At 35.6% G+C, this 25542-nt stretch overlaps 2 protein-coding genes across 9 annotated transcripts; both read right to left on the reverse strand.

Moving 5' to 3' along the window:
- Positions 1–539: 539 nt before the first annotated feature.
- LOC110650160 (prolycopene isomerase, chloroplastic) lies at positions 540–5210 on the reverse strand. Of its 2 annotated transcripts, none has more exons than XM_021804990.2 (9): positions 4735–5210; positions 4395–4618; positions 4149–4259; positions 3788–3841; positions 3100–3387; positions 2506–2697; positions 2262–2420; positions 1366–1602; positions 540–1045 (listed from the first exon to the last, which is right to left on the reverse strand). In XM_021804990.2, the coding sequence occupies exons 1-9, from the start codon at positions 4895–4897 to the stop codon at positions 731–733; spliced, it is 1743 nt and encodes a 580-aa protein (XP_021660682.2). In that variant the 5' UTR covers positions 4898–5210; the 3' UTR covers positions 540–730. The 2 variants fall into 2 exon arrangements, with proteins under 2 accessions (XP_021660682.2, XP_058007123.1); XM_058151140.1 differs by having other exon boundaries at positions 4374–4618; positions 4735–5108.
- A 177-nt stretch (positions 5211–5387) lies between these two features.
- LOC110650161 (regulator of nonsense transcripts UPF3) lies at positions 5388–14344 on the reverse strand. Of its 7 annotated transcripts, none has more exons than XM_021804999.2 (13): positions 13838–14344; positions 12279–12385; positions 11957–12052; positions 11731–11829; positions 11477–11556; positions 10733–10840; positions 9522–9669; positions 8639–8712; positions 7183–7555; positions 6802–6900; positions 6573–6691; positions 6412–6463; positions 5388–6172 (listed from the first exon to the last, which is right to left on the reverse strand). In XM_021804999.2, exons 1-12 carry the CDS (start codon positions 13975–13977, stop codon positions 6425–6427), a joined length of 1482 nt encoding a protein of 493 aa, XP_021660691.1. In that variant the 5' UTR covers positions 13978–14344; the 3' UTR covers positions 5388–6172; positions 6412–6424. The 7 variants fall into 7 exon arrangements, with proteins under 7 accessions (XP_021660691.1, XP_058007127.1, XP_021660689.1 ...); XM_058151144.1 differs by having other exon boundaries at positions 5388–6195; XM_021804997.2 differs by having other exon boundaries at positions 7183–7603.
- Between the last annotated feature and the right edge of the window lie 11198 nt (positions 14345–25542).

Genomic DNA, 25542 nt, shown 5'->3' on the forward strand with positions numbered 1-25542 from the left:
CAGTCACATGTTGGCACAGACCTATAACAGCAGTACCTGATGAAGTCTACCTGACAGTTATCTTCCTAAGCAGTTTGTGACCAGGCACTGCTTTTAATTCTGAAAAATTATACAAAAAAGGAGAATTTCCAGCCAGTGAAATGTTTGTTGGACAATTGCAACCTGTGAAAAATAAAGTATCGTCTATCTCTCTCTAGAATTATACATCACATTGCTTTATATACTACCAAGTACCAACAGATAGTGTGGTACCTCTCTTTCAGGCCTTGTCAGGATTAATAATTGCTTACACAATAACATTTCAGAACAAACTATGAAAATGAGAATGAGTACACTTGTGAAAAAAGGGGAAAAGAAAAAGGAAATTTGATAGCTACCTGTTTGGAATTGGATCTTTAAGGCATGCACAGGGCCACACCATCTTTATTCAACTCAAACCTCTAACTGAACTTAGGGCTTGAATAGGAAGTGATGAGAGGTGAAATAATAACAATGTGATTCATGAAACATAAGAATCCATGAAAAAAAAATAAAGAAAATTAAGAAAAAAGTTGCATGGTATTAATGAATTATGTAGTAGCAGATTCATATGCTGATCCCTTGTAAGATTCCTTATGATTCGGTAAGCAAATATGTAGTACATAATATACATCAATATTTTTAATACTATAGACAACAGATTAATCAAGAAAATTTCTGGAAATGCAAAAAACTGAACTCATCAATGCATTTAAATTCCAATTGCATCAAGAAGCTGGGAGTGTTGAGACACTGAAACCAGTGAGTTAGCGACAATAGCACCGCTAGCTGCAACTGCAGGGACACCAATGCCAGGAAAAGTAGAATCTCCACAGCAGTAAAGCTGTGATATGGGAGTTGAATGTCCAGGAAAAGTATCTTTCCCAGCCTCTATAGCTGGCCCATATGTTCCTCTGTTCCTCCGAAGAAATCTTTGATGTGTCAATGGAGTTCCAACCAACTTCACCTCGCACTTGTCACGACTGAAGCATGGACCAAGGGCACGCTCAACTGCCTTCCACATTACCTGTCATATCAGAAAATCTGTAACGAACAATTTCACTAAAGAAAAGTATGAATATGGATCATTGAGTCACTAAACTATATTTAAAAAATCAGGACTACACACAATGAGCAACAACAGATCACTTGTGACTTGTCATACAATCAACAAGAGTAGCTAGCTGCACCTGTAGGCTTAGCCGAGTGGCAGGTGCATTCTCAACTTGGAGAAGAGTAGCTAGCCTCTAACAACAGTGGCTCAAATTGTTTTTCTTCTAACTCTCAATGAGTCACCTTAGCATTCTATTCCACCAATCCACTTAGATAAGTCAAACTCATACATACCTCTGATCGTTCAGCTTTGAGTTGCTTGTACTCCTCACTTCTACGGTCAAGTCCTTTCCATAATTCAAATGGCTCGGTTCCCGGTGTATAAGCATGTAAGATATGTTTCCCAGGGGGTGCCAAATCTGGACTAAGTACACTAGGAACAGATATTAAAACAACATTCTGATCCGCATCAACTCCTCGATCCCAGTCATTCACAACTATATGATGAATCCCCAAGTCCTCACGTATGCCCTAATTAGCAAAAAAAAAAAAATGTTACAGTGGAATTAGATTCGGCAAGAAATACCGATGCTTATAAAATGGCAACATAAGATCTTATACTTTGATATACAGAATTTAAAAAACGATTTGTATTCATTACTTCATCATTAGCAGCTTCTTAAGACCCTATCCTAATCACCAACCAATGCTTGCATCCTAATATAGGTATGAATGTTTCTAGGGAATAAAAATATTATATAGCATTTGAGACTCTGTAAGCATCTCAGGTGATCTGCTTTTCAACTTTACAATATAGCAGAGGGATCATTCCAAACCCTATGATGCTTTTCATAGCTCAAAATGAAATTTCTTATTAACTTAGTGGTGGATTTGATTGATCATTGAACTTGCATACGCTTCAACTTATTCTTGTCTCAAATGTTGGATCAAATATATGAAGACAACAATAAGCATTTAAACTACAATTAGGTTGAATCGTCAATGATACGGAGATATGGAGAAATTTTAGTTGGACATTTTGTTGTGTAATCTTATATTGCTAGCATTTGACACTGTAAATTTATGTATGAAACCAAATACTTGGGACTTGCATTGTGAAGCAATTATCATGAATTTTGAAAAGGGAAAATTCATCATATAAAATGCATGCTATCATTAAGTTTATTCACCTCAGCAGCAAAGCCCAAATGGAGATGCATGAATGATTCACACTGTGGCGTTGTGTTAATCCTGTCAACATATGACTTCGGAAGAACTTCTCTGGGTAAGAGATTTAAAGTATCCCACATAGATGCGTTGCTGATGACAGCCTTTCTAGCACGTATAAACTGCAGCAGACAAGATTATTCCTTCAGTACAAAAAAATCATTACAGTAGTATCCCATTTAGCACCTACTACTTAAAGAAACCCACTTGACCACTTTTCAGCTTGATTCCAACGGCTCTATTGTTTTCAACAACAATCTTTTCTACATGGCTTTTTAAAGAAAGCCGTCCACCAAACTTCTGCAATCCTCGGACAAGAGCATCAACAACAGCCCCACTTCCATGAAGAGGGTACTCAAGAGAGCAACCTGGCTTATACCATTCTGCAAACATGTAAATCTGAAAGAAATAAAAGAAATATAAGGTATTAATAAATAAGATTCAATAGCAGATTCTATTATCTATGATCATATTCCTATCATGTCGATATGTTAATGTGCTTATCCATCTCAGAAAAAAGCTAAATTTTAAGAGAAGAAAGCTGCAAGCTTTAGCAGTTGGAGCTAGCAATAATAAGGCATATATTCAAAGTGTTGTCAAATGGTGCAATACTCTACAGCAATATTTTCAATAAATGATTTTCCAAAGGCAACGAGATTCATGTGTCATTAAACTATAACTCATAGGTGCCCAGCCTTTTTTTTTTTTTTTTTTTCTTTTGGGTTGTTTGTGCAATTTAGAAATATATTTATACAAGAACATCTTTCAGAGAATCTTAAAACTTAAATAAGCCATAGTTACCATCTCTGCTGAAAGTATACCATTAGATTTCACCCCTGCAAGAAGGAATGCCAACAGGTCCACCCAGTTCCTTATAAAAGGATCTTTTAGCTCCAATGAGTCAACAATTTCAGAGAAAGGCCTAAGAAGCTTTGTAGCACCAAAAGCTCCCTGAGGTCCCATCTGAGCAAAAGATTTCAACAAGGAAGGGGCATATCTAGCTGCTGCAGTAGAGATAACACCAAGATCACCTCGGATGGATAAAGGAGGCAGAGCCATTGCAGCTGATGACAGTGGAAGTATTGCATCCTGTGGCAAAATTGCATTTTGGAATTGAAGGATAATTAAGCATAATGAATAACTGGAAAAACGAGAAATGTTAATTACCTGTGAAATTACAAATTTTATTTAAAAAGTTGAATCTACAAGCCTAATCTTTTTAATACCTTCAACATTTTGCACAAAGTGTTTGTTCAGAAATGCCCTTGTGGATGCATGCCCACACTTTTTTCTATTGCACCAAGCAAAAAATTTAGTGTGACTTTCAGCAATGGCATTTTAATAGTTTTTGTTTGTTTCTTTTATTTTTCTTTACAAGATCAAATTGAAAAAAAAAATTATATAGTTGATATATCCAGACAGAGGAAGGAAAGAAGGGTTTGGATAAGGATAGATCATAGATGAATGAAGGAAAATTATTGTTACTTACAAGAAGTTTTTTCCACTCTTGCACTGCATTGGGGCCTGCATATGTCTCAAGGTCCTAATTGAAGAAGAAAATTTTCATTAGGAATAAACTTGTGTGATTCTATAGTGGTTAATGCTATAGCCAATATGAAGAAATAAAATCACTCTGAAGAAATAAAATGGGTGAAACATTGATGGAATTCGAATGAATATACAAATATGCATAAACACTAAGTGACTATTTGCTAGTCTTTATTATTGAAGTTTGTGTGTGTAATATGCTAACTTTTAGCATATTCAAAAAGATAAAGAACCAGTGAACCAGTATACATGATAACATCTGAAATGGCTAAAATATGGACATTTTAACAAAGGAAACCCACCTTGTAAAATTCTGTGGGCCCAATCCGCGACAAGAATTCACCTTCAGGCACATACACCATCCAAGAATCATAGTTCACACATGGAATTGACTCACCCAATGCATCTAGGACCTGAAAAATATTGTGAAATATGATCATTGCTACACTAAACTACAGAGAATTGTGCAAAAGTCAGCAACAAACAAAAAATTTTATTTAAAAAAATAAAAAAAAAGAACAAATTACTTGTGCAAGAGAACAAATTACTTGTGCAAGAGGATTGGCCTGAGGACCCCTTGATTGAAAACCAGAGAACAAGGAGGGACCAGAATCAAACCTATAGCCTTTTATCTCAAAAGTGTGAGCAGCACCCCCAGGTTGATCATGACTTTCTAATACAAGAACATCCTGCTGGTATCTAGCCAGAAGCCCACCACAACACAACCCACCAATACCACTCCCAATCACAACCACATCAGCCTCTGGCTTCCCTGCACTTCAATTGCCAGCAAAAAGTTCATAATTCCAGACAACTTTTGCCGCCTATAATAAGCAAGCATTTAGCAAACAGAACAAAATACCAATACATTCAAGCTAAAGGAGAGACCTGGAATTAATGGCTTATCTTTGTGAAGGACGGTAACATTGGAGGAGGGGACATTACCGTTGGAATTTCGCGCCACAACTGTTTTTCTGTTTTTTAAGGATTTGAAACTGGGAAAGAGGGAATGATAGTGGCGAGTAAAATTGGGGGAGAAAGATAATGCCATGGCAAGAATAATTAAAGGAAAATATAGCCCCTTGACCCAGCTGAAAAATTATGAACTGGTGATGAAATTCTCCAAGGTGGATAACTTCAAAGGTGAAGCATCAGCAGGGCATTGTATTGGCAGGTGGCAATTCTAATCTCTCTCGGCTGAAGGTTTTGTAGTTTTGGAGCTATCCACGTCAATTAAGTCTTGCTCGTTTTGACCTCCACAGAATCGCATGAAGTGGGATTTTATATCTGGTTGAGCATGGAGCACGAATTGCAGCATTCTAGGCCCATATGTTTTTTAATTTTTACACAAACCATACCCTTGTGTACCACAATCGTATTTTAACTGTGGATTATAATAAAAACATATAAAAACCATCATAATCAATGAGTTATACTTTAAAATTTAGCATATTAGAAGGGAAGCCTCACGTAGAGGTTTCATTAAGCTGAAGGAAAAGGTCCTAGCAAATAGATCAAAAAGGAAGAATCACAGAATCACATGGCACCAAAGCAATTTTCCATTAACGGAAGCACAGCCAATAACAAAGGCCCAATTAGTTCCTAACCCATTTTATAACATTCATCCATGCTTCTAAAATCACTCCATTAACCATCAATCAAAACATTCACATAACTGATACTGCAGTCTCAGCTCCGCTGGACAAAAGGTCCCCAGCTTTTTATTCTCTTTTGACAAGAACCCAATTATAGATAGCCCTACAAAATACCAGGGGCTATTGACAACTTCTCACCAAATCACGTAATGCTAGACTGCTTAACAAGACATACATATGAGAAACATGGGAAATCAAGTAAGGCTTTCCACTTGGGATATTTATATACAGTTCTAACCAGGGTAGGGGATCAACCTATAGAAGTAGAATATCCCAATATGCAGTCGGTCAAGGGCAAGAATGAGCACATCAATGGCTTCCTCTGATGAGTAGAACGAACCCCACAAAGGGATACCCTGGCAAAATCTGTGGTCCTATATATGATTATAATGATGGTATCTTTCTTCCTTTCTTTCTTCCGCACATTCCGAGCTATCTTTGACTAAGATCAGGACTGCCTTCAACCGAGCAAGTATTTAATTACATGAATTATCTGGCATCATTGACATCAACTTTCATTTTCCTTCTAGGTTTCCCGAAGAAAACCTTACCCGCTGCTGAAATTCTTCACACCCGACCATCTGTTTTAGTAAAAAGAGACAGCCACCAGCATACAGGAACTGCATGCTCCAAAATTTCATGGGACTAAGCATTCCACGGCAAAATAATGACTGCAAAGAATCATCAAAATATGCTGAAGCACAAATAAATTCGAAGGATTAGATATAATTGCAAAAACTTGAAAAGGTTTAACCTTTGTTTGTCATTAAGAAGAAGAAGAAGAAAAAGAAGTTGTCCCAATGGAGCACTATCATATCATGCCATGGCATTACAAATTAGAAATGAGGAAGATGAATTTCAATCCAAATACCATGCAAAAGAGAGACGATTGAAGAATAAGAAGGCATACCATTTCAAAAGCACTAAGAACCAGAACTTGACTTTTGAACCCAGACTTGCTTCTGTGAATCCAGTGAACCAACTTTCAACCAATTAGTTTGAAAAAAAAAAAAAAAGACAGACATGACAATGGTTGTGAAATTTTAGGATTCAAAATTTCAGTGTAAGCACCTCATGGGAACCATAACCAGAAGCACTACCCCTCTTTGAAGGCTTCCCTTCACCAGATGAGCCATCCACATCCCTCACTGCATGTGAAGGTCCCCTACGACCAAAATGTTTAAGTGATCCTGCAGAAGATTAAGCATTCAATTTGTGACATGTGAGTCATGAACAATCCATGCATGTGCATCAGCATGTTGATGTGGATGTCAAATCTAGAATAAGTTGCCAAACCAACCATTATCTAAAGAAGAGTGAATGCTACGTCCACTTCCAAGGGTTTTAACTTCTCCACTCCTTGAATTTGATGGGTCAACTTTTACATCTCCAAGACTTCCTGGAAGATCATATGCAGAAGAAATATCAAAACAAATTGCTCAAGTATAAAATTCGCTGTAAAAGAACTTCTGACAGTTATTTTTTCTGAGTAGGTGTCAGTATCATTGTACACACATGAATGTCTTCAAATATTTTTTTATTCAATTAGTGACCTTTTCAACTGGTCAATGCAATCACAAATACTATGTCCCTACAACCCAATAAACCAACATGTTCATATTGAATTACAGCGTCCTAAACATCACCGATCCCAAAACATTCACATCAAATAATGGTGTACCTTGAGAAGAATCTACAACTGATTGTGTAGATTGAGATGCAGATGACAAGGATTCATCACTTGCATATGATCCATCTGATCGACGAAGAGGAGTCCATACACGATCGGGCCTATCCTTATTTCTTGTGCGCTTTTCCTGCTTCTCACCAGAAACACCATGCAAGTCATTACCCACGAGTTTGTCATCTGAGACTCCATTTGCATCCTTCACAATCAATTGCACATGCTGAGGACGAGGAGGACGCTTATCCTTTTCTATACTTGAGTTTTGAGTTTGCTGCTCAGACAGGGCCCCAGAAGATTGATTTTGGCGTGACTCCTTGTTTAGAAGTATGCTTCTGATTATCATGCCGCTGGCCTCACGTCGCTGGCTCTGTTTGAGAGCAGAGCTAGTCAGATTTCTATCAAATGATGCTGCATTCTGCTGTGACATGCCACCAGAAAATAAACACCGATGGTATAATACTGGTAAGCAAAATGGCTAAACACATGCTTGTGGGAATTGAAGATGATCTACCGAAATGGGTAAAGTGCAAATCAACAAATGCGATCTAAACATGCTTGAAATATAGTTTTAAACAAAAACTGAATATATCCCAGACTAATGCCTCAAATAAGATATGGTGGAAAACTTATAAATTTTTTCAATAAAATAGGCAGGATGCAATAGTTCAATGAATACTAAAAAGAATTAGACTCGTATTCCAATGCCACTTGATGTGACGAAAGCAAATGGCAGCAAAGTTAATTGCAGAACACTCTCCAAAAGTACTGAAAAACTGTGGCACTGCTATAATTGCACTAGGATCTTTAATGGAGTCTCTAGACTCGAGTTTCTGCTGAATTCAAAGTCAAAGCATTTTTACCAGACAGCTTAAACTGTGCTTTCTAACGAAGAAAGAGCAAGTTCTTTGTAGGAGAAAACTGCTGATGACCAGAAGACAGTGACATATGTAAGTGTAACAGGCAACAACCATGATAACAATGAAACTGCTGCAGCAGTGCCAAAAGCAACCCCAATGATAAAAGCATCAGGACAAAGACACAAATGATAGTAATAGTGGTCTCTACAACAAAATGACAACAGTGTAGCAAGTTGGATGCAGAAATGGAAGCAGTAGTCTTTTTTTGGCCCTTCTAGAAGGAAGTTGTGACTTGAGATTATTGCAAATGGCATTTATAAAGAGTGGTCATTACACACTTGGCAGAGGTAGCAAAATTCATCCACAACATTCATTGGAAAGCCATTACATACCCATCTGCCATATAGGCAATATAAATAACTTTTTCATCAGAAACAGATACAGTAAAGACAGCATATCTCAGTTCACCAATTTCCCTTGGCCTGCAACTTTCACTCACTTAGGAGCATTAAGAAAGCCTTCACTCGCACAAAGATGTGGGTGGTCTAACTAAAGAGCCACCAAAAAAATGTAAAGCAGAAAGCAAGACTTACTGTTGGAATTTCTTTCTCTTTCCCTTTCAGCAGCAGGATTTTCTTTTTCCCAGCATCAGTAATTCCAGAAATTCCTGAAACAAAACCCAGCAACAAATCATGCTTTCACCAACAGACTCTAGAGCTAAAACAGAGTAGACAGTGAAAAGGTATATTTATAAAAAAAAAAAAAAAAAGGGGATATACATGGTAAAACATCAGATAATAAGAAGTTTGGCCTAAATAGATCATAAACCAGAAGAAGGATTTGTGCAGTTGATCTGAACTGGTTTGAAACTAATTCTTACTTTAGTCAAGCTAGTAATGCATAAAAAAATGCACAGTATATATAAGAGAAATATATATCCTAAATGAGAAAAAAGAAGATGCACTTTGAAATAGACAATGTTCTATCCTGATTGCAAGATTTTGTATTTAACATCTAATATGGAGTAAATCGCAATACAACAATCTCAGGTAAGCATATGGATAGCACCAATGAAGTTCTCTTTGAGGATGATACAAAATCTTGCCAGGGATTAATCAAATTATTGCCAAGGTGAAAAAGGCATCAGTACTTAACATTCACTAAACTCTATACTCTTTCTCAATTCATACAGAGATTTTGATCCCATCAAAGATGTAATAAAAGGCCTGATTCAATAACAAATAGTCCTTGATAAATAAGATGTTTCACAATGCACAACAACAATGCTAAATGAGTTGGCATCTTAGCACCCAAGATAAAGAATGCCACACCATCATTTAACACTTGAATTTCAGTTTCCTAATCCTAGTATCATCTTTTTTTGTGTGTGTGTGCATGAACTGTAAGTCAAACAATGCACACATGGTTACAATTGAAACCATCATTGAACATTTTAAATTTGTTTCCTAGTCATACCACTTTCATCTTCCAATACTTCAGTTACTGATGCAGAAGCTAAAGCAACAGCATTATCAGAAAGATGCTGATCATCTCGCGTAGGAACCAAAATGTAAGTTGATTTGTCTTTTGCACTTGTGTTTTTTGCTGAGTCCCTTAAAACATACTGCCATCAGACAGGAAAAATCATTAATGAATTCCATATATGATATATTAGCCTATAATAGTTATGGCTAACCACAAGATATTAAAAGATATAATAAAATAAAATCAATAACTTAGTAAACATATGAGAATTGAACTATGAAATTCCACCTTGGCATGACATTGACATTTATCACATTCGAAGGTACTTTTGCCAACCAAGATGTTCTCTAAGCAGAATCTACAAATCTCTCACATACAACTTATAGTTTGAATCAACAAAGCAAATATATAGAATTCTGGTTGTGACTGACGCTCAATTATTCCACATTCCAAATTCTCTATAATTTTATTTCACACTCTTTGGTGAATACATGGTCATCCAACTTGCAAAGTAACCACACCCCCATGGATGATTTTGTACATCATCTATAACAAGCAAATTAATACATGACAATCTCAGTGTGTACCTAAGAAACAGAAGGCATATTAATATTACACTCTCTTTCTTTAGATATCATCAAGCCACGATGACTTCAGCATAAATCAATCAAATGTTTAAAGCATAAATGTGAACCTGCCATCTTTCCTATTCCTCATCAATATACTTGATTGAACCTCTCTGATCCCTATATTTAAGCAGTAAATGCTATCTAAGTCCCCACAGTTCATGTCACTTGTTCAAGTGAGTTTGTAATATCTTCCACCTCAAGCATTGATCTTAGCAAACACATTTATATGCAAACAAAATATCAGATTAAATTAGCATCAATCAGGGATAGCTCGTAAAAGTACATCCAAATATTTACACATTAATACTTGTCTATGTACTCCCATAAGAAAATATCGCAATATACAACAAATACTAAGCTATAATATTCATCATTACTATCTTCCAAGCTCATAATAACACTTGGGCATGCATATAAAGGCTCAAAGCAATCCATAAATCCATGACTCAAGCTAAAACAACAAAATACCTTATATCATGCACAACACAAATTAGCTAATGAAGTACCTCTAAAAACATGAATCTCAGTATGCCCTCATGACATAATATAGTTACAAGTTATAACCATGAATACCATTGTGGTCGAAACCCTCTTCTTGTCAGAACTTCGTTTGGATGAGGATGAGCTAGGACTTCCACTTGCACCAGCCCTTCTGCTAAGTTTCCCATTAGCCAATATTCTCTGCCACCAAAATATATTACATTTTAATGGATTTCAGATAAGATAACCAAAATAATGAAGAAGTTTATCTGAAAAGAAGAGCCACAAACTAGAGAAATATATAGCAATCATATCAAGTGCGACATTTGAACAGGGATGTAACTTCTAGTTATACACATTTTCAGGATAATACTCATATAACTTGAGGAAAAAACATACAGTGCACATAAACATTAGCCAATGTTTGATACAAGTCAACCGACAATCTCTCCCTTAGTAGTACACTGAATCACCAATGTAAAACCTTTGTAAGATCCAAATGAAAATTAATCCCAAATACTGCCAAGGGCTGGGCATCTAAATTTTGCAAGCTACCACTAAGACGGGATAGGAAAGAAAATGGAATGAAATAAAAGTTGCCTCTTATCTGGATGTTTAATGAGATTAAAAAAGAAAGAAAAAGGTGGAATTAATTATCCCCTTCAGGGAATGAAAATGCTCGTCTATGGCCCTACCATAATTAACTAATGATGTTCTATAACACATTGATAATAACTAAACTACAAAACAACAGCAAGTAACACAAAAGTTAACAACGCAAAAATTTGTTTGCACATTTTGAACCTTCAGCTGTATATATTCAGATTAAAATAATACCCGGGATCCACTTTTTGCAGCTCTTTTCTGACGGACAAAGTCCATTAAGGGTGTAATAATAGGAGCATCTTTAGTAGCACCTGTAGAAACATCACAGAAAAATATAAATTGAAGTGATGAACAATGACTAATATTTACAAATAATAATCTTCCAACTTTATTTGTAATGTGGTATTATCATGCATTGTCCCTTTAATTAGAATTTAAAACATTTGTTCATAAAGCTGCATGTGCCCAAGAACTTTGTAACTAACCAGCTCTTTCAGCTTCTCTTCTTTCCAATTGTATCTCTGCACTGGGAAGATTCTCAGCAGGCTTTGATATTAATTCCAGGAACTCCAAATAAGCAGGATCTACATATTCAAGAAGGAAATACTTGTATTTACAAGCAGGAAAATGATGGCATACATAAAGCAACAAATATTCATGTCCAATTTCCAGAAAGAACATTTTCTCTAAAAAAATAAAACAAAATCAAACCTTTTAATATGGTGCCTTCTCGACCATCCTTCTTAGACCACTGCTTTGGAACACCCTGTGAAGGAGCATACTCAACAATAGCTCTAAACTGAGTGCCTGAAAGAAAGGAATAAATATTTGAAAATTTCCTATCTTGCAAGGATTTCAAATTAAAAAACAAGCAGAAATATTAAAAAAAAAAAAAAAGAATTAAACATGAGACAGACAAAAGTAGATTGTTAACTTCTTTATGCAAAACAAAAGAGTGGTTTAAACAAAAACAAATTCATAGACATGACTTGAGTGTCTCGTGAATCTTTTTGAATGGATGCCTAAGTATTACCCTTCTCATTGACAAAGAGATGGCCATTAAAAAATTCTGCAAACTCAATAACATCTTCTGGCCTTTTGAAGTCAATGTAGGCTCTAGAATAGGATTGATGCTTCTGGCTGCAATCATTTTCAAAAAAAAAAAATTATATTATAAGAGATGTTCTTAACCACAAATTTTATTTTGAACAAAAATACTAAACTATGAGGTATGAGCAACTGTCTTCATAAATGAATTTTATTTTAGTTTTATCATTCTGCAAAAATCATGATTTGAGTTACCATAATTAATGACACGTAGAAAGCAAAGAATTTTCCATAACAATCAGCATTCATTCACATAAAAGAAGCAGAAACACAACCACATCATGTTAAATGAGTCTTTCAAACCATCTTTAGGGGAAACCAGAACATAAATCATAACTGGGAAGTACTAAAGCATAAATTTTCTTGTTTTTAAATTCAAAGGCATAAGTTCCAAAGAACAAAAATTTTAAAACAAAGAACATAAAACTGCTAAAAGAGCAATGCTCTAGAGATTTTAAATCAAATCTAAAATTCTCTCAGCTTTATTTGCAAGGTAATGATTGTCATTTGATCATGAAAAATATAATGGAAAGAAAAAAGAACAGTTAAATCAGCATCACACTTGAAACTATATAATCACTTTTACAATAATTTAGAAAGGCCAAACAACAAATTAAATTAAAAATAAAAAATAGGGACTCCTTCATATATGGTAGCAATAGTTAGAGATATAGTAACTTAAAATTCAGAAGACATGGCAGCAACATGTAAACATCCCGAATCAGTATAAAGATAAAAGACCAATATTGTAGATAGTCTCACATTCCCTTTTCACCAAGTTACTAACAGAAATTTAAATCAGCCAGACATAAGAGAGCAATGCACAAATCACATTTCTCAGTTTTAATACAGGTCTCTCATTCTACCATTTTTTTTCCTTTTAGATGTCATGTGATAAACATAGAAGCAAAAAAATAAACCAGTGAAACACTCAGAATCTTCACATTATCAACATTTCTGTCCTGCAAATGCAGTTCACTAGTTTCACATTAGTTTCCCGCACTAGTTTCACATTAGTTTCCCGTTCCCACTATGCCTCCAGCCCATCCCCTCATTTCCCACAAACTATGGATTATTTACAACTTTGGACAACAATTTCAACAATCACGCTTCCAGTAACAATAACTCAAAAATGCAAAAAATCTATAAAGCAAGAAATGCCAAGCCAACTCATCGCCTTCAGTTCCTAAGCCACACGCATTCCCAAATCACAACTCTAAAAGCTCCCAGTTGCTACAAGTTCCCTTAGCGACAAACTGGTTTTAAATCTAAAATTAATCCGACTTGAAAGCTTATGACCCCAATATATATAAATCAAATCAAATAATATAATAAATTAAAGCAAATCCACCTTAAAGAGGCTCAAAAACAGTAAAATTAAACCAATCACAAAGTGACTGAAAAACAGTTAAATGGAACCAAAACCTAGACAAAACACCCAAAAAAGGTCTCAAATCAGATTAAAAAAAAAAAAAAAACCCTAACCTGTTCTTGCCAGGACGAAACGACACCCAGTTATAACGCCGAGCAAAAGCAACGTCGATTTGCTCCATTAAAGTGACCTGAGAAATCGTCGGTGGCAAGTGGCGCACGACCACCTTCGTCTTCTCAGATTGACCCTTCATGCCTTGAAAAACCTAAAAACCAAAAAAAAAAAAAAAAAGAGAACGAACCCTCGAAAACCCGAATCCCCAAATCGAAACTAACTTCGCTATTATCTCCTCTTCTTCCAAAATGGTTAGAAAAGCCGAAAATCCGTAAGAGATTACATCTTCTTCATGAAGTAATAGCATTAATCAAGAGCGATTTTGAGGCCTAATTATGGATTGATGCCCTAATCGCCATGCATGAAAGTTTTTAAAGGAAGAAAAGAGCACAGAGAGAGCGCAACGAAAGGGATTTAGAAAACACGTTGCATATATACGGTTGATTATGTATAAAACGTAAGTTTCTGTATATTTTTGCGTATTTAGGAGCTTTTGCGCGTGAGCCTTGAGGTCTGCTGCTGAGGTGTAAGCATTTAGTCGCAAAGCGGGATTAATATTAATCAATTTAATTTTAAATTAAATTTTAAAAAAATAAAAATAAAAAATAGACTTTTTTTTTGCTCCACCAACTTATGGCTTTGCAGTAATGGTATTAATAATTTATTTTATTAATATATTGACTTAATTATTTTTTATACCATACAACTCAACTCAACTTAACTAAACTTTTATCCCAAAAATATGGGGTCGAATATATAGATTCACTTTCTCCACTTTAAATGATTTTGAGTTAAATCATCATAAATATGTAATGCTTCTATGTCATGTTGTACTACTTTACTCAAAGTCATTTTAGGCCTACGCATTCTTTTCTTTCTATCATCTTACCCAATGTGTTCTACTTGTCTAACTGGAATTTCCGTATGTCTACCATTCACATGACCAAATCACCTCAATCCCCTTTTCTCAATTTATCCTCAATTGACACAACTCCTATATTTTCTCTAATACTCTCGTTACGGACTTTATTTAGTCTAGTATGGCTACTCATCTACCTTAACATTCTCATATCTGCAACTCTTAGCTTTGACATATACAACTCCTTTAGTGCCCAACACTCATTACTATATAATATGGCCGGTCGTATGACTATACGATAAAATTTTCCTTTCAACTTATTGGGGATCTTGCGATCACATAAAACTCTTGTGGCACGTCTCTACTTCAACCATCCGACTTTAATCATATGACTAATATCCTCCTCACATTTTCCATCTACTTAAATGACTGAGCTAAGATATTTAAAATAATTATTTTGGACAGTACCATTTCATTCAAACTAACTTATTCTCTATCACCAATTTGGCCTTCACTGAACTTGAAATATATGTATTATGTCTTTGTTCTACTTAACTTAAATCTCTTTGACTCTATAGTACTTCTCCAAAGCTCTAAATTTCTATTGACTCATTATCTCATCTCATCTATTGTAATTATATCATCTGCAAACATCATGCACTAAGGGATACTCTCTTATATATATTTTGTCAATTCATCTAAAACTAATATAAAAAGATAAGGGCTTACAGCTGAACCTTGGTGTAATCCAACTGAGATAGAAAATTCTCTTGTGTCCCCTCCCACTGTGCACACAATATTAGTTGTTCATTCATACATATCTTTCAACACTTGTATGTACCAAATAGATACTCTATTTTGTTCTAACACTCTCCATAAGACATATTTTGGAATACTATCATAAGCCTTTTCCAAATCGATAAAAACTATGTGTAAATATTTCTTCATATCTTTATATTTTTCCATCAAGCTTCTAATGAGAAATATCGCTTCCATAGTTGAATGACTGGGCCTGAAGCCAAATTGATTGGGAGAGAGATGTTCAAGAACTCTCTCCCACAACTTCATAGTATGACTCATGAGTTTAATTCATCTATAGTTTGAGCAACTCTGTATCTCTCCCTTATTTTTTAAAATAGGTACTAAACTACTCATTCTCCATTCATCAAGCATTTTATTTGAGTTTAGAATTTTATTAAACAATTTAGTTAACTATGCCACTCTCATATCTCCCAAATATTTTCACACTTCAATTGGTATTTCATCGGGTCCACAGACTTTACCCACTTTCATTCTCTTAAGTGCTTCATTTGCTTCTAAAAATCTAATCATTATAGTATAATTCACATTCTTTTCTATTGCTCTATAATCTATATTCACGTTATTACCATTTTCACTATTATTAAAGAGATCATCAAAATAATTTATCCATTTTTCTTTATTGTCCTCATCTTTCACCAACACTTTTCATTCTTTATCCTTAATACACATAACTTGATTGAGATATTGACATTTCTTTTATCTTTAATATATATATATATATATATATATACCATAAAAATATATAAATATTTCTTTATTTATTGTGCTAACAAATTTTAGCACTTCAAATTTTATTTTTTAGTGATATAAATAAATAAACTATTATTAAAATTTTGCTCTAACCCTATTTTATAAAATATAATTATTTAAATCTTTTAAAAAATTTTAAATTATTTTTTAAATGAATTACATATTAAAAATTGTTAAAATTATTTTAATAATTATCTATCGATTTTATCAAATTACTAATTGTAATAATGCATTTTTATTTTTTTATTAAATTATAACAAAATTTATATAACACATATATTTGATTTATAATTTTATTTTTATAAATAACTTACATATTTTATCCCAAAATATATTTAATTACTTCATTAATTTTAATAACATTTTAATTATGAAATTAACATTTTCTCAAATTATTTATTGATATTATATATTTTATAGTGATATAATAACAATTAAAATATTTTATTTATGAATAAAATATAATTAAAATAATTAAAATTTTAATTAATCTAATATATTTATAATTATAGATTATTAAAAAATTTAAGAAAATAAGAAAGTATATAAGATTTAAATACATTTATTACAAATAATACATGAATATAAATGTAGCTATATATTATAAATAAAAGTCATATTAGATGCTTAACTACATATAAATATATAAAAGTAATTATATTAAAATTGTAAAATATATTTAAAAGATAATATAAAAAATATATAAACTCAATTTTCACTTCCATTTTTTTGTTTATTATGAGTTTAATATCTATTTAATTTTTTTTATGTCTAAGATTAATTAAATTAATTTTTTAAATTTAATTTAATTAATTTTATTTTATTAATTTAATTAATTAAAAATTTGAAATAAATTAATAGATAAATATGGATGAAAATAAATATCAAGAAAGAGATTAATTAAAAGAATAAATTAAAGATTTTACCTATATGAGGTGAGGAGTTAAAAGAAGTTATAAGTATTCAATTCTCATAATCGTTTGATTTCAGAAGTTAGCATGCGTGTATCTGGCACGCTTGCAAATTGTAACACCCCTGATTTTTTATATATTATTATTGGGCTTCGTGTAGGTATCCTCAATTCGCGGAAATTCGACAGTTGTCGGATGTGAATTGAAAAGTCTCCGAATTGGATCGAGGTTTTGGCTACCCCACCATTGTCAGGCATCCCGAGCGCGTTCCTGAAATCGGAATCGGCAAAGGTAAACCCGAACCTTGCTTTTTCGTAATTTTCTAGTGCTTAAATAGGATTAAAAATCCATAAAATATTCGTGGTAGCTTAGAAAATTACGATTCTTTTTGCAATAGCTTAGTAATATTTCTAAGGACCGCGAGGCAGAGTTTTATAATTTTTAGAGCTTATTTGAGCAGTTTTTGCAAAAATGATCAATTATAAGGACTAAATTGAAATTTTACATATTGTGATGAATGATTGATTTAATGGGCGGGAGGGGTGTGACGTGATTGAGTTGTGGATATGTGGATATAGAAGTGTGTTTTAAGCCCTTTTGCGGTTGGGTAGGTCCTAGGTATAGGGAGACTCGATTTTATTAGGACGTATTTGGTCTTTTTCCTTGTTTGTATGGAGTCAAATTTATTAAATGATTGTAATAAAATTGTCGTGAGCAGATGACCTTCTTCCTCCGCCTCAGTGACCACCGTCAAGACTGTGAGTAGAATATTAATTCTAATTGTAATTTCGACATTATTATATGTTCAGCATGCCCCTGCATCACTTATATGCATATATTTATGTAGTTAAACTCTAGGCACGATTTTTGATGCATTGATAAATGTTAAAGTGCCATGTATGTTGTTGTGGTAATTTGGAGCGGTGTGCGTGCGTTGGCGTCGTGTGATGTGGTGTGGACTATGGATGTAGACACGGCTTGAGTTCTTGGGACCCGGTCCTTGGGGTAGACACGGCTTGAGTTCTTCTGGGACCCGATTTGGTATTTAAGTGGAAGTCATGAGTTCTTGCACCGAGTTGGATTTAAGAGAGTATAGGATCGGCTCCCATATATAATGATTGATGTTACAGGGTGCGTGAGTGCTCCAAATTACCTTTTTGATGTTATGATGTGAAAATGATGTGGATGTTGAATTTCACTCTACAGGGTGCATTAGATTTAGATAGTTATAGATAATATCGTTAAAATTGATATTTTACTCTACGCTCACTCTGTTCAATATTTTTCAAAGCTACAGAGGATTTTATTTTTGGTTAACTGCTTTTCTCCTTCGCACGTTGTATATCAATAATTGTGTAAATTTATTTACTCCTAGAATTTCCGCATCTGTTAGAAGTATTTATAAGATTAAGGTCTCTAATATAATTATCATGTTGGACCTGTAAACATATAATCATAAGTATCATAGATGGATTGGATGAGGAGTGAGCTCCCATTTATTTTATGAGGATATGAGTATGTGGAGGGTGAGCTGAGCTCCCCAAGTGAGTATGTATTATGTTTACAGGTCGGGTGAGTCGAAAACTCCCCGTTTGAAAGTCCATTTTATGGCCGGACTCTGTCCGTTTGGTTTCTTGAAATTGGGCCCAAATGGGCCTTAGAGTTGGGTTAATGAACAGTTAGGCTTACTACGGGCCTCGGGGGCTTTAGGCTGGCCCAGGTCCTAGTGCCGGTCCGGCCCATTTGTTGGGTCGTGACAAATGTGGTATCAGAGCTTAGGCTCCAGATTCATAGGGAAAAATCATCTAAGTGTTGGGAAGAGTCTACTACGAGTCACATGCGGAGTATAGGATTCTGTTTCGTCTTTTCCTGTAATTCTTTGTTTCTAGATTCTACGTTATACCTCGGGAAATATAAGATTACCTCAGTTAGTGTCTTGATTTTCGTGGAGTACATAGAAATGTGAAATAGAGTTAGTAGACGTGTGAGGTCTATCATGAGGATACGTACTCCAAGAAATGTTATATTTTTGTCAGTATGGGTTTAAATGGTGTGCCCATTTCGTGTAAGGCACGAGTACATAAAAGTGAGTCTTAAAAATGCAGTTGCCTAGATAAGGATGAGGATACCACTCGGTCATCGGTAGATGACCCAAATAAGTTTGTGATAATAGAAGATTCATGAGAGATAAGAAATTAGGAGACCTAGTCTGCAGACGTATCGTAGTAACTATACAATGTTCTCGATGTCCGCTCTGTTGCAGACATGAGATTATTGTGTAGAGCTGCGTGCATCCCCATGGTGCTCCATAATGAGGGTGTTTGAGATGGCTTCTGTTTTGGTACAGTTATGCCAGAACAGAGTTCTGTATTTGCAGAGGAGTTGGGAACTCTTGGTTAAGAGTCTAGAGTTAGAATATTGAAAGGTCACAGTTGGGTGATAACTAGAGTCAGTGACTCAGTTACCCCAGCATGAGCTAGAGTTACATCAAGAGTTGCCAACAGACCAGAGGTTTCAGACTAGTTGCAAAGTAAAAAGTGACACCTATAGAGTGAGACCATCTAGTCTTCGGTATGGAATTTTGGATGATTTTTGCAGAATGACAGACGTTTTGCTTAGAACTTAGTGAGAATAGGATACCTTGTGTGTATTAGCAAGATGTAAAGTGCAACCCTACTACCTAGGGAAGGTCGAAACTATGAATTGATGATTTATAGAGCTATGATATGATAAAAGAGTCATTAACTTGACATGGTTCTGGCAAGGTGGTAGATGTAGTACCTTTGTTGCAGCAAGTTAGGATATAGTCCTATCTTTTCATAATGGATCGAAGGTTATTGCGATAATGATGACTTATGGAATAGTGTCCCGGATGGGACCAGAGTGTGGTAGAGAGTAGTTGGCTCGGGTATCCGGAGAGGATACAAGTTCCATTATAGGAATCATATATAATCGATCATGATGGATGTAAGTCCTTTGAATTGGATGACAGTTTGGGTGCGGAATCTTAAGTTTTGGCTAGTTGAGTAAACATGGAAAATAATAATTATAATAGTGTTAAGAGTAATAAATTAGCGAAGATAAATCACGAAGGCCAATGGATAAAGAAAGTGCGAATAAAAGTTTGGACAATTGATTGCATATGCAATATAATCTAAATGCTAGTGGAAGTACTAGCTAGAGTGGTCAAAGGACCAAATCGAGTATACAGACATATGATAACGCGATAGAGACTCTGAAAGATATAGTTAGCAAGTACTGCTATTATGTTAGGAAAAAGAATGAAACCAGGGATAGAATAGTCAAGTTCTATTTTGGGTAAGACAAAGGAAATAAATGAAAGGACAACCTAAAGAGCGCATAATAAAAGGAACAAAGTTAAGATATAGGATAGGCTAAGCGTTATTCTTGGCAAGGAGAATGACAAGGATGGAAAACCCAAAATGGGACCACATTAGTGAGAAAAGTGATGGAGGTATGGAATACAATAATAATGAGTAAATGTTAGAAGGTGTGCGATGGTATTGCGGACTACCTAAATAGGTAGAGAAAGAGAAGTTAGTAAGCGATAAGTTGAATAAAAGTCTCTAAGGGATCAAATAGGTATGATGAGAGGAAAAGAATGATAGATAATGACACATAGGTTTTAGGTTATAGTTTTGTGAGAGTGAGAAGGTATTTATATGTTCGTTATGTATGTCATTCAAAAATTTTTATTGTGTTCAACAGAATCACTTTGTATTGAAGAAATAACGACAGGACAATTGGAGTGGTAGATCGAAAAGTGACAAGTCCGGATGGTTATAAATCACTAGAAAGTTCAAGGATCAAATTAATGACCCTAGATAAGGGTGGAATTAGTGTTGGAAGAATTTATTAGTGAGAGAAATCTTTCAGAATCAACAAAAGTTAAGGGCACAATAAAACGATGATAGATATGAATCATAGGTCGAGTATAAGTAAAGTTAATAAATTATAAAATATTATGTCAAGAAGGAAAATGGTACGGTAAAGGGTTCATGTAGATGATACCTTATAAGTAGAGCATAATTGTGCTCGGAGATGATGAAATTTGGAGAGAAAGACCAAGAAACTTAGGTGAAACGTTATAATCTGACAATCGGGTGTAGTTGAATATAAGAGGATATTTTCTTTCTTTTCAAGTTTAGCTTGTGCTTTTGGTTCTAGAAGGTTATATAAGGAAGAGTCAAGGAGACCTAGTTATTGAGAGTTTAGTAGGCACAAATTCATACATAATTTCCTTATATGAGAATGACAGTAAGTGCATACCTAGTATTAAGTATGAAAGGACGAGCAGTAATGACAGGAGTTAAATTGAGTTAGCTACTAAGGCTTGCGACTGTTTTAAACTATGAGCTAGATGAAGTACTATTTATGGATGAGTTTCAATAGATGAAATTGTTGCTGATGGGTAATTTGAGGTTGAAGTTTAGAAAGCTATGGGCGTATATATGATTATATTAAGGAGAATGAACACGTGAAGTATCTTGTTTGGAATTAAGGCATGACACATATTTCCTACAGTAGTGTTAGTTCGGATGGAACTTATAGTTTATGGGGCTCATATTCATCCAAGATGAGCAATTTCCTACTAAGTGGTAGGGAATGATAATGTTCTGATAGTTAAGTTGGGAAAGGGGTTACAAAAACGAATTTTCTATGGTTAATTATAAGTGTTACAAAAGGTGAAGAATATGCTGGCAGGAGTAAGCCGTAAGGTTAGAATTTTCGAAGTAATGGAACTAGTAATCAAGATAAGACTAAGAAATAAAAAGAAAGTTAAAGTTGATGATGTGATAGACGTCTTTTAAGGAAAAGGTGTAAGGATGAGATATGACTAAAATTAAGGAATAAGTACAACAGGTTGAAAAGATACCAACAATACCAAAAATAGGAAAAAGGGAAGTGGATAAGATGCAAAGGACAGGAAGAGAGCTCGATAGAGTCAGTTATAATGACGAGGATAAGGAGTGTCTAACCACTGCCCCTGTGTTAACACTACCTATGAGCGGTGAAGGATACACCGTGTACTGTGACGCCTTCAGAGTTGGCCTAGGGTGTATTTTGATGCGGAATGGAAAAGTAGTGGCTTATGCTTCAAGGCAGCTGAAGAGGCATGAGCAGAACTATTCCACCCATGATTTGGAAATGGCGGCTGTAGTCTTTGCACTAAAAATCTGGAGACACTACCTGTATGGTGAAGTGTGCGAGATATACACCGACTATAAGAGTTTGAAGTACATCTTCCAACAGAGGGATTTAAACTTGAGACAGAGGAGATGGATGGAGCTTCTGGAAGACTATGATTGCACCATCCAGTACCACCCTGGGAAGGCTAATGTAGTAGCAGATGCTTTAAGCAGAAAATCTTCTGGCAGTTTGGCGCACATTTCAGCAGAGAAGAGACCGTTGATTCAAAAAGTACATGAGTTGATGGATCAAGGTTTAATCCTAGATCTTTCAGATGAGGGGGTCTTGTTGGCTCATTTTTCAGTGAGGCCAGACTTGCGAGATAGAGTTAGAGTTTCCCAACACAGAGACCAACAATTAATGAAGATCATAGAAAGAGTACAACAAGGTGAAGGTGGTGAGTTTGGATTTGCCAATGATGGTGCCCTAGTGCAAGGTTCTAGGATATGTGTGCCCGATGTGGACAATCTCAGAGATGAAATCATGCGAGAGGCACACTATACACTGTACAATGTCCACTCGAGTTCCACCAAGATGTACTATGATGTGAAAGATAGCTATTGGTGGAATGGCATGAAGAGAGACATAGCGACTTTGTGTCCAAGTGCTTGACTTGTCAGAAGGTGAAGTTTGAACACCAGAGACCGTCAGGGAAGTTGCAAGAGCTCCCTATCCCAGAATGGAAGTGGGAAATGATTTCTATGGATTTTGTGACTGGGTTGCCTCGTACCACGCGAGGATATGACTCGATATGGGTAATTGTAGACCGCTTGACCAAATCAGCTCACTTCTTGCCTGTGAAGATTACATATTCTGTGGCACAGTACGCCCGGCTCTACATTCGAGAAATAGTCAGATTGCATGGAGTTCCTCCATAATATCCGGCAGAGGGCCCCATTCACTTCGGTTTTGGAGAAAGTTGCAGGAGGCACTTGGCACAGTTGAACTTGATGCGGCTTTCCACCCTCGCATGCAGACGAATTGAAAGGACAATCCAAACATCGGAAGACATGCTTTGCATGAGTGTTTTGGATTTTGGAGGTCAATGGGATGAGCACTAGCTTTGGTGGAGTTTGCCTACAACAACGATTATCACTCCAGATAGGGATGCCACCCTATGAGGCACTATATGGAAGAAAGTATAGGTCTCCTCTGTAGGACGGAAATGGGGAAGCGAAGGTGCATGATGTAGACCTAGTGCAGTACACTTGAGAGATAGTTCCTTTAATCGAGCAGCTTGACTTTCGAGGCGTAAGAGTTATGTAGACCCAGACGGAGGGATGTGGAGTTTGCGCGACTATGTATTCTGAAGGTTTTTCCAATGAAGGGAGTCATGAGATTTGGAAAGAAGGGCAAGTTGGCACCTCGGTATATTGGACCTTTTGAGGTTACGGATAGAGTTGGAGCGATTTGCCTACGGTTGGAGCTACCACCCAACCTTTCTCACGTTCATCCCGTGTTTCACATCTCTATGCTCAGGAAATACATTCCCGATCCTTCTCATGTACTACAGTCGGATGTAATAGAACTAAAGGAGAACTTGACATTTGAGGAGCAACCTTGTAGCCATAGTGGACTACCAAGTGAGACAACTAAGATCAAAACAGATCCTTATGGTTAAGGTTTTGTGGAGGAGCCAGTCAGTGGAAGAGTGCACCTGGGAGTCAGAACGGTACATGCGTAGCAAGTACCCTTATCTGTTCAATGTGTAATCATGTACTTTATTATGCCTTGTTTAAAATTCGAGGACGAATTTTTTGTAAGGGGGGGAGAATGTAACACCCAGGATAATTTATATATTATAATTGGGCTTCGTGTAGGTATCCTCAATTCGCGGAAATTCGGCTTGTCCGGATTGAATTTCCAAAAGTCTCCGAATTGGATCGAGGTTTTGGCTACCCCACCATTGTCGGGCATCGGCGCGTTCTGAAATCGGAATCGGCAAAGGTAAACCGAACCTTGCTTTTCGTAATTTTCTAGTGCTTAAATAGGATTAAAAATCCATAAAATATTCGTGGTAGCTTAGAAAATTACGATTCTTTTTGCAATAGCTTAGTAATATTTCTAAGGACCGCGAGGCAGAGTTTTATAATTTTTAGAGCTTATTTGAGCGCTTTTGCAAAAATGATCAATTATAAGGACTAAATTGAAATTTTACATATTGTGATGAATGATTGATTTAATGGGCCCGGGAGGGGCTGTGTGACGTGATTGAGTTGTGGATATGTGGATATAGAAGTGTGTTTTAAGCCCTTTGCGTTGGGTAGGTCCTAGGTATAGGGAGACTCTGGATTTTAAAGCTACAAATTAGGGCGTATTTGGTCTTTTCCTTGTTTGTATGGAGTCAAATTTATTAAATGATTGTAATAAAATTGTCGGTGAGCTGACCTTCTTCCTCCGCCCGCCTCGGTGACCACCTCAAGTCTGTGAGTAGAATATTAATTTTAACTGTAATTTCGATATTATTATATGTTCAGCATGCCCATGCATCACTTATATGCATATATTTATGTAGTTAAACTCTAGGCACGATTTTTGATGCATTGATAAATGTTAAAGTGCCATGTATGTTGTTGTGGTAATTTGGAGCAGTGTGCGTGCGTTGGCGTGCGTGTGATGTGGTGTGGACTATGGATAGGACGGGTAGACACGGCTTGAGTTCTTCACGGGACCCGGTCCTTCGGGTAGACACGGCTTGAGTTCTTCAGGGACCCCGATTTGGTATTTAAGTGGAAGTCCAGTGAGTTCTTGGCACCAGTTGGATTTAAGAGAGATAGGATCAGCTCCCATATATAATGATTGATGTTACAGGGTGCGTGAGTGCTCCAAATTACCTTTTTGATGTTATGATGTGAAAATGATGTGGATGTTGCATTTCACTCTACAGGGTGCATTAGATTTAGAAAGTTATAGAGATTATGGTTAAAATTGATATTTTACTCTCGAGTCGACGCTCACTCTGTTCAATATTTTTCAGGCTACAGGAGGATTTTATTTTTGGTTAACCTGCTTTTCTCCTTCGCAGGTTGTTTATCAATATTTGTGTAATTTTATTTACTCCTAGAATTTCCGCATGTGTTAGAAGTATTTATTTGATTATGGTCTGTAATATTATTATCATGTTGGACCTGTAAACATATAATGATATGTA

Source organism: Hevea brasiliensis, chromosome 8 (assembly GCF_030052815.1).
Source record: "Hevea brasiliensis isolate MT/VB/25A 57/8 chromosome 8, ASM3005281v1, whole genome shotgun sequence".
In the NCBI taxonomy this organism is placed as follows: Eukaryota; Viridiplantae; Streptophyta; class Magnoliopsida; order Malpighiales; family Euphorbiaceae; genus Hevea; species Hevea brasiliensis.

What these genes read in the sequence shown, in the direction of transcription:
- LOC110650160 (XM_058151140.1), bottom strand. Translation starts at nt 4,897, where the DNA reads ATGGCATTATCTTTCTCCCCCAATTTTACTCGCCACTATCATTCCCTC. An exon ending in AGATAAGCCATTAATTCCAG is followed by an intron (nt 4,619 to 4,734) that starts GTCTCTCCTTTA and finishes ATTGAAGTGCAG; the next exon opens with GGAAGCCAGAGGCTGATGTG. An exon ending in GGCCCACAGAATTTTACAAG is followed by an intron (nt 3,842 to 4,148) that starts GTGGGTTTCCTT and finishes TTCTTCAATTAG; the next exon opens with GACCTTGAGACATATGCAGG.
- LOC110650161 (XM_058151142.1), bottom strand. Translation starts at nt 13,977, where the DNA reads ATGAAGGGTCAATCTGAGAAGACGAAGGTGGTCGTGCGCCACTTGCCA. An exon ending in TCTCTTTGTCAATGAGAAGG is followed by an intron (nt 12,053 to 12,278) that starts GTAATACTTAGG and finishes CCTTTCTTTCAG; the next exon opens with GCACTCAGTTTAGAGCTATT. An exon ending in AAGAGAAGCTGAAAGAGCTG is followed by an intron (nt 11,557 to 11,730) that starts GTTAGTTACAAA and finishes ATGTTTCTACAG; the next exon opens with GTGCTACTAAAGATGCTCCT.